Here is a 9,162-nt window from a genome sequence, read left to right as displayed (position 1 = left end):
CAGACGAACCTTGATTGACGGACTCCCAAGACTGTGGACTATTTGGAACCTCAGAAGAGCTGGTGTCTATAAATACCGTGACATAGTTTTGAGCATGAGGGAAACCTGGTTGTGCCAATCTGTGCACCACTCCCCTTATACCCTGATCAACGGGCCCTGATAATGAAACTAAGGGCCTTGGTAAGGTCGGAACTCCTCTCGCCCTATTTGCTTCTAGCAAAGTCGAAACTACTCGAACGGATGACTCATATGGATCCTCGGAAGGATCCTCCTCAATAGAACCCATGATCTCTGATGGGTTTGACTCCATAGTGTAACTTATATCTTCTTATAACACTTTCGTAGCCTTCTGACCCATGCTAGCCGCTTGCGCCTGTCGTCTACTAGTAACAGGCATCACTAAAAACATAAATAAGGTAAAGATTAGGAGTGAATACTTACAACTCAGTTCTATCGCACAAACTAGATTAGAAAGAAAAGTAACCATCCTAAATATCCTGTAACCTCCTGTCTATAAGTGTGGTGCACAACACACCCATAAACAAGACTCTACTAGACACGGTCTGTAGACAACCCTAGGACAGAATGCTCTGATACCAGTTTTGTCACGACCTAAACTGATGGGCCATGACGAGTGCCCGAGTCCTACCTGTCGAACACAAGCATGCGTCTATGGTATAAACATGAATTAAGGGGAGGTCATGAATAACATCTGTCATTAAACTGCTGAATCACGTGAATAACATACGTGAGGAAAAAATGTCCAAAATACATATATACATATACATGCGGAATATGGTAGGGCGAGCCGACAAGGCTGCTATAGACAACTATATATCCAAAACTAGAAGCCGACAAGGCCACATACTATCCAACTATACATGACTATCTACAAACCTCTAATAGACTGTACAACTGTATAAAGGACGAGACTGGGCTCCGTCATATCCATATCTACATACAAAAGTAGCGTACCAAAACTAATAAAAGCTCTGGATCAAGTGGAGCACACCAACTCTCGCTGATCAAGGATCCTAAAAAGGGGACCGTCAACTTGTCTACCTGCACCTGCAGGCATCAAACGAAGCGTCCCCAGGCAAAATGGAAGTTATTACGAATAATGTACCGAGTATGTAAGGCATGAAAATCAGTCCATAAAAGAGATAAATGAAACATGGAGTAAAGGAATCCACCTGTAAGTCTAAATAACTTTGTGAATCCTGAAATATTTATAAATTCATGCATGTGCGTATAAATGTCGTATCATGCATAGGTATAGGTGTACACATCATCAAGCCTCTGAGGGCATCCCATCATATCATCTCATCTCGGCCTCTGTGGGCGAAAGCATCAACTACACCAACTGATCAGGTGGTGGTGCGTATATAATGTTGTAACCTTTTCCCATATCCCATATACATATAATATACGCGTATATAATGCCATATGATCATGGTCAATGTACATGTATAATGAATGAAATGCATAAGAAGTAAGTTTATAAGACTTCTCGGTATGTGCCACCTTTTACATGAACTTAAGAGTCACATTTGCCTAAGGACTTTGCTGCCACATTGAGTTCCATTAGGCTTATCCAAAGATGCTAATTAATTTGTTAATCTCCTTATAAAAATCAATAATTACCTAATTATTCACATAATTAAGAATTATCCCAAATTACTTAAAATACTACTCACTTTTAACATACCTTATACATCTTACTATCATGGTCATGTATGGCACTAGTCCATAAATACCGGGTATTATAGCTCGGACCGTATTTTATCCCAAATTGACAACCTTTAACGAAACTCATTTTCTGTGATTCGTTTACCCTTTAACTTTCACGGCACTTACTTATCGCTTGTTATAAATAGCATAAATGCTTATAACCTCAATAATAATCTCATTCCTGAGTCTACATCGATTAACTTACGACGAAACTTTAACGTACGAAATGCGGGATGTAACATACAAAGTGAGCCATAAACAGCATGTGACTTTTATGGATTGGGACACCCTACAAATGAGTGTCAAGCATCAGCTGAGGAAGTCAACGCAATGGGGAACTTTAATAGAGGAAACTACTAAGGTGGGAACAATTATAATGCTTTGAGTCAAAGACATCCAGGTTTTTCATGGAGTTCACCTAGTGGAAGCCTGAATTCATGGAAGCAAAATAATCCCAGACCTTAGGGTCAAGTACCACCAGGTATCCAAAACCAGCAGAGGCAGCAATACCAGTTACAAGAACCAAATCAGTCTAGTATGGAAAATTTCAGGAAGGCATTCATCAACAAATCTGATGAAAAATTTGAAACTCAAGGGACAGCCATTCGAGAGAAGGGCACGGCCATCTGGAATTTAGAAAGACAATTGGGACAAATTGCAAATATGTTATCTGAGAGGACTTCTCGGACCTTGCCCGCTGACACTGAAAAGAACCCAAAAGAAACAATCAAAGTTGTATCTTCGAGAAGTGGTAAAACATTGGCTGATCCAGTGGTGAAGGCTAGACCCGAGATTGTGAGCAAGCAGGCGGAGACACCAGTGGAGAAAAACGATGAAGAGCAAAAAGGCCAGAGGAGTGGGGTACAAAGGGAGATTGAAGAAAGTAGACATATGCTGGCTCTTCCATTCCCCCAAAATATGAAGCGGGAAAAACTTGACAAATGTTTTGGGCGATTCTTGGAAATGCTCAAGAAACTCTATGTGAACATTCCCTTCACGGAGGTACTCACTCAATGCTTTCTTATGCAAATTTCCTGAAGGAAATCTTATCTAGCAAGAGAAAACTGGAAGAGACAACCGTGGTCAAGTTGAATGCCCATTGTAGTGCCATATTACAAAATAAAATTACCCAAAAGTGTGGGGACCCAGGAAGATTCACCATACCATGCTCGTTGGGGAGTGAAAAATTCGATAAGGCCCTCTGCGATTCTTGTGTGTCTATAAACCTAATGCCTCTGTCTGTATTCAGGAAACTGGAAGGTGATCTAGGAGTCCTTACAATCGGTTGACCAGACCACCATTTTTCTTGAGGGAATCATTGAGGATATTCTAGTGCGGGTGGACAAATTTATGTTCCCCATAGACTTTATTGTGGTGGACATGGAGAGGAACAAGGAAGTGCCTCTTATTCTGGGGAGGCCATTCTTATGTACAGGCAGAGCTATCCTTGATATCTATGAAGGGCAGCTTATGCTCAAAGTGGGTAACGAAAAAATGGTATTTTAGATGAACATGATGATGAAATACGCTAGTGATGAGGCGTCCGCCTACTCCTATTTCAAAATGGATATGGTTGAAGATATGGTTGAAAATTACAAGTTTGATAAGCTTGTGGGGGATACTCTAGAGAGATGTATTACTCAGTCTAGCACAGTGGAGGATGAAGATCCTGAAATAAAGAGAGAGGATGAAGCTCTTGAAACTGAGAATCAAGTGGTTGATGAGAAGAAATTAAAAGAGGAGGCGTCTATGCCTAATGTGGAATTGAAAGTCCTCCCCACACACTTAAAAATATGCTTTTCTTGAAATTAACAATTTTTTGGTGATTATTTCTGCTGACTTGACAGGTACACATGAGCGACAGTTGGTGGAACTACTGAAGAAGCACAAGAAGGCCATTGGATGGAGTATAGCTGATATTCAAGGAATCAGTCCGGCAATTTTCATATACAAAATCCTGTGGGAAGAAAATATCAAACCAGTCTTGCAGCCCCAACGCAAGCTGAACAAAAATTTGGAGGAGGTAGTGCACAAGGAGATCATCAAATTGCTTGATGCGAGAGTATTTTTTTCCATTTCTGATAGCCAGTGGATTAGTCCAGTACAAGTTGTACCTAAGTAGGGTGACATGGCAGTGGTGATAAATGAAGATAATGATTAGTCATTGGGTGGAGAATGTACATTGATTATAGAAGGCTGAATGATGCAATAAGGAAGGACCACTTCCCACTCCCCTTTATTGATCAAATGCTAGAGAAAGTAGCTGGACATGGATGCTACTACTTCCTGGATGGGTACTCAGGCTACAATTAGATACCCATTGCCCCAAAAGATATTGAGAAGACCACATTCACGTGCCCGTGAGGTATTTTTGCTTACAGGAGAATATCGTTCGGGTTGTGTAATGCACCTGCCACTTTTCAGAGGTGCATGATGTCTATATTCTTCGACTAAAATGGGAAGTGTCTAGAAGTATTCATGGATGATTTCACCCTCTTTGGTGATGACTTTGAAGACTGCTTGAAGAATTTAGAGCTCGTGCTTGAACGTTGTTAAGCCACACACTTAGTTCTTAACTGGGAGAAGTGTCACTTCATGGTAAAAGAAGGAATTGTCTTGGGCCACGAAGTAACTACACACGGAATTGAAGTTGAGAGATCCAAGGTGGACGTAATTGCAAGACTCCCTCCACCAACTTCTGTGAAGGGCATAAGGAGTTTTTTGGGACATGTTGGATTCTATAGGAGGTTCATCAAAAACTTCTCCAGCATTACCAAACCGTTAACTGCATTGCTAGCAAAGGATGCCAAGTTTGATTTCAATGTGGAATGCTTAAGAGCATTCCAATTGATAAAGTAAAAGCTGGTAAGTGCTCCTATTATGGTGACACCTCATTGGAGCCAGCCATTTGAGATAATGTGTGATGCCAGTGATGTAGCTGTGGGGGAAGTTCTAGGGCAAAGAAAAGATAAAATGTTTAGGCCTATTTTCTATGCCAGCAGAACGTTGAATGACGCTCAAGTTAACTATGCCACTACCGAGAAAGAGTTCTTTGCTGTGGTTTTTGCTTTCGACAAGTTTAGTGGGGAGCAAAGTGATCGTTCACACCGATCACTCAGCCTTGAAATATCTGTTGAGTAAGAAGGAGTCCAAGCCGTGTCTGATGCGGTGGGTGTTGCTGCTCCAAGAGTTTGACTTAGAAATCAAAGATAGGAAAGGCACAGAAAATCAAGTCGCCGATCATCTATCTCAACTTGAGAGACCTTCGATTGAAACTGTTGACGTGAGAGAAGAGTTCCCTGATGAACAAAGTTTCTCCATTGCTACGGTCTCCAAAAGACTGCCTTGGTATGCTGATGTAGCTAATTTTTTAGCTAGCGGATGGTTACTGCGTGACCTCTCTGGTGATCAGAAAATGAAGCTTCAAGGTGAGGTAAAAAGCTATTTTTAGAATGAACCTTTCTTGTTTAAACTGTGTGCAGATGGTGTTATTCGAAGATGTGTGTCTAAAGGAGAGATAGCGAGCATTTTATCTCCTTGCCATGATGGAGCAGCTGCAGGACACTATGGTGGAAATCACACTGCATCTAAGATAATGGAAGCCAGTTTCTTTTGGCCAACCTTGTACAAAGACGCACGAGCGTACGTAGTTGCATGTGACAAGTGTCAACGGGCAGGTAATATTAGCAAGTGGGACGAGATGCCTTTCAACTCCATTCTGGTATGTGAAATTTTTGACGTTTGGGGCATTGACTTCATGGGTCCATTCCCATCGTCGCATTCTTATGAGTATATTCTAGTAGCCGTTGACTACGTTTCCAAATGGGTTGAAGAAATCCCTACTAGGACCAATGATGCTCTAATGGTGTGTGAGTTCTTAAGGAAGAATATTTTCACTCGCTTTGGAACACCTCGAGTGATTATCAGTAACAATGGGTCATATTTTGTGAACAGAGAATTTGCTAAACTACTGTCCAAGTATGGAGTCCTACACAAAACAGGAACTCCATACCATGCCCAAACTAGGGGCAAGTTGAAATAGCTAATCGTGAACTTAAGCGAATTCTTGAAAAGACGGTTAGTGATTCCCATAAAGATTGGTCTGTAAAGTTGGAGGAAGCTCTATGGGCATACAGAACTGCATTTAAAACAACTATAGGGACTTCACCATTCAAACTGGTGTATGAAAAATCGTGTCACTTGCCCGTTTAGATATAGCATAAAGCTTATTAGGCAATTAAGATGCTTAATCTTGATCTGAGTCTTGCAGGAGAACACCGGCTGGCACAGATGACTGCATTGGATGAGTTCAGACTAGACGCGTATGAGAATGCACAAATCTTCAAGGAAAAGACTAAGAGGTAACATGATCATCTGATCAAGCCAGAGGAGTTTCGTGACGAGGATAGAGTCCTACTGTAAAATAGTAGACTCAGATTGTTCCCCGAAAAATTTAAGTCTAGATGGATGGGACCATATGTGGTGAAACATGCATCGCCATATGAGGGAATTGAGATTTAGAACACGGACGGAACGGAAAGTTTCAAAGTAAATGGGCACAGACTTAAACCGTATCTTGTTGGAGGATTTGCTCAGCAATCCTCGAGCATCAAAATCAGCTGAGGATGCCCGGTTGAGTCAAGCTGACGACTATAACTCAGAACTACCTCTAACTCTTCTACTAGTTAGAGTTTTCTAGCTTGTGTTTATAGCATAGTATAGCTAGAATTTAGTGTTTATTATTGTCACATTTTGCGTTTTCGTACGTTAAAGTTTCGTCGTAAGTTAATCGACGTAGACTCGGGAATGAGATTATTTTTGAGGTTATAAGCATTTATGCTATTTATAACACGTGATAAGTAAGTGTCATGAAGGTTAGATGGTAAATATATCAAAGAAGATGAGTTTCGTTAAAGGTTGTCAATTTGGGATAAAATACGGTCCGAGCTATAGTACGTAGTATTTATGGACTAGTGCCATACAAGGTACCACATGACCAAGATAGTAAGGTATATAAAGTGTGTTAAAAGTGATTAGTATTTTAAGTAATTTAAAATAATTCTTAATTATGTAGAGAATTGGGTAATTATGGATTTTTAGTGGGAGATTATCTAAGCAATTAAGCTAATTAAGAATTTGGTGGTTAATTATTGGGGTGGATAAGCATTAACGTGGCAGGGATTCAATATTGACTAGGCAAGTCTTGGAGCTAGGTGGGAAGATTAGAGAATTCTTTGGCCAAGTAATCCTAGAAGTGGGGCCCACACACTTTGATAAAGAAATAACCTCCCTATATCATTAAATGGAAATGGAGATGCTTGCTAAAGTTACAGATGGGAATTCTCCAAAAAGAATTCATATGAACCCTTACAATGCTATAGCAGGCGTGAATTGCAAATTCTAAGGGAGCCCGGTATAACCTTTCTCAAGAATATCATACGGATTTTTCCCTACTTCAATCCGACGTTACGTGTTTTATCACAAAAGACATGTGTTAGAGGGATTGTCAAGAGAATTGGCTTAGGTATGTTAAGGCTATCCCTTCTTTCCTTTTGGCGTGATCCAAGTAACGATACGTAAACGTAATGTTATTTCATAAATGGTTCTACTCTTAGTAACTAAGAAGGTCTACGTTGTTCATGCCTGTAACATAATATTCAAAGCATGCCTAAGTATGTTCCTAACTCTCTATTAAGGTATTCAATAAAGATGTTAATGTTCATAATGGTATTATATGCATCATCATTTACCACCGAGCAACGGTCGGTCGGACAGTCATGCATTTACCACCGAACTACGACCGGTTGGGCAGTTATACATTTACCACCAAGCTACGGCCGGTCGGGCAGTCATGCATTTACCACCGCGCTACGGCCGGTCGGGTAGTTACCACTGATCAGTTGGGCAGTTAACATCACGAGAATGATGTAATCAGAACTATTATATTGTAGTTTTATTATATATACGAGATGGGTCTTATTCTATATGTTATGGCCCTCAGCGGCAAGTCAGAGGTTATAAGTTGACTCTTATCCCTCCCCGAGATAGTATCTTATTATTACGTTTCATTTCTTCCTTACATACTCGGTACATTCTTCGTACTGACGTCCCTTTTTCTGGGGCGCTGTGCTTCATGCCACGTAGGTATAGATAGGTGAGGTGAGAGCCATCCACTGTAGGCTGCTTTCAGATATCAGCTTTTGGTTGATGAGCTCCACTTCTTCCTGCAGTATTCCCGAGTCACGTTCTATATATGTTATTTCATTTTATGAGGATGCCGGGAACCCTGTCCCGACTTATATATTATGTTCATGTTTTCTTATAGGTTTTGCAGATAATGTCCTGTGTATAGTTTTAGGTATGACATGTCAACAGCCTTGTCGGCCCCTATTTATCTATATAAATCTTTTTGAATTAGTTATGTGAGTTAATTTCTAATATTGTTACTTATATATATAGATGTGGCCTATCATGGCCCGTGATGAGTCTTATAGTAAAGAAGTATAAGGTACGTGGCGCTCGGTTGAGTAGGCACCGGGTGCCAGTCGTGGCCCTCCGATTTGGGTCGTGACAATTATGATGTGGAAGGTTCATGAAGGTACATTTCGTAGAATGTAGGAGAGGAGGTCTCAAAAATGTATCCGTGCGCGACCGTGCACGTGGGGGAAATTCTCTCACAAGGTTGCGCAAAAGGCTACTCCCGACGAATAGGAACATGCGCGACCGCATACCAACCACGCACTGACCGTACACATTCAGCAGTACACTGCCAAACATGCGCGCGAGATAACCTGACCACGCATAGGTAAGTATTTGTTTCCTCCTTCTTATTTCGGACCCCCCCTCTAACCCCCAATTCTAGTTTTTCCCACATTCTTTTCCCTAAACTAAAGTACCCTAACTCGTACCCCCCCATCTATTTCCTCTCCTCTATACAACTTCAACAAGGCCAACACTCCACTCTCTTACACCACCCTTCAGGTATGTCCTTTGTTTTCTTTTTCTTGGTTAAATGTAGAAATTTTTGTGGCATGTATTTTCTTGTTAATTTATGTTTTATTTTTTTCGTTGTTTTTTTTGTTGTTGTTTTGTTTTGGTTGATTCTTAGTTTATCTTTATTTCTTGTGAAGTGGAGATTGAAATTAGTATTTACTTAGTTAACCTAGGGCTGAAATTTGCTTGTGGGTAGATAGAAAAATTGTGCCTGCTACGTGTTTGTGTAAATGCCACAAAGCGTTTGGGGTGTATTGTTGGGACAACGTGTGAGGATAATATCATATTATCCTTTCGGGGTTCACCAAAAGATTCATTAGCTGAAAATTGACATGTTGTTACAGGCACTTTGGCATCCTCAAAGAAAAGAAAATCTACAAGTGCCTCCACAAGTGGTCAAGCGGGCATATCAAGGTCGCGGGCATCGGCATCCACTCG

At 40.8% G+C, this 9,162-nt stretch overlaps 1 protein-coding gene across 1 annotated transcript; it reads left to right on the top strand.

Moving 5' to 3' along the window:
• Window positions 1-2,268: 2,268 nt before the first annotated feature.
• On the top strand, window positions 2,269-4,590 carry LOC138905873 (uncharacterized). The gene is made up of 4 exons (XM_070194386.1): window positions 2,269-2,733; window positions 3,238-3,501; window positions 3,596-3,793; window positions 4,318-4,590. Exons 1-4 carry the CDS (start codon window positions 2,269-2,271, stop codon window positions 4,588-4,590), a joined length of 1,200 nt encoding a protein of 399 aa, XP_070050487.1.
• The last annotated feature ends 4,572 nt before the right edge of the window (window positions 4,591-9,162 follow it).

Source organism: Nicotiana tomentosiformis, chromosome 2, assembly GCF_000390325.3.
Source record: "Nicotiana tomentosiformis chromosome 2, ASM39032v3, whole genome shotgun sequence".
Lineage (NCBI taxonomy): Eukaryota > Viridiplantae > Streptophyta > Magnoliopsida > Solanales > Solanaceae > Nicotiana > Nicotiana tomentosiformis.
This window is presented reverse-complemented; position numbering and strand designations above follow the sequence as displayed.

Bases quoted from the DNA above. Each gene is read 5' to 3' on its own strand.
- LOC138905873 (XM_070194386.1), top strand. From the start codon at position 2,269: ATGGAAAATTTCAGGAAGGCATTCATCAACAAATCTGATGAAAAATTT. The intron at 2,734-3,237 runs GTACTCACTCAA...ATGGTATTTTAG, and splicing joins TGAACATTCCCTTCACGGAG to ATGAACATGATGATGAAATA. The intron at 3,502-3,595 runs GTCCTCCCCACA...CATGAGCGACAG, and splicing joins TGCCTAATGTGGAATTGAAA to TTGGTGGAACTACTGAAGAA.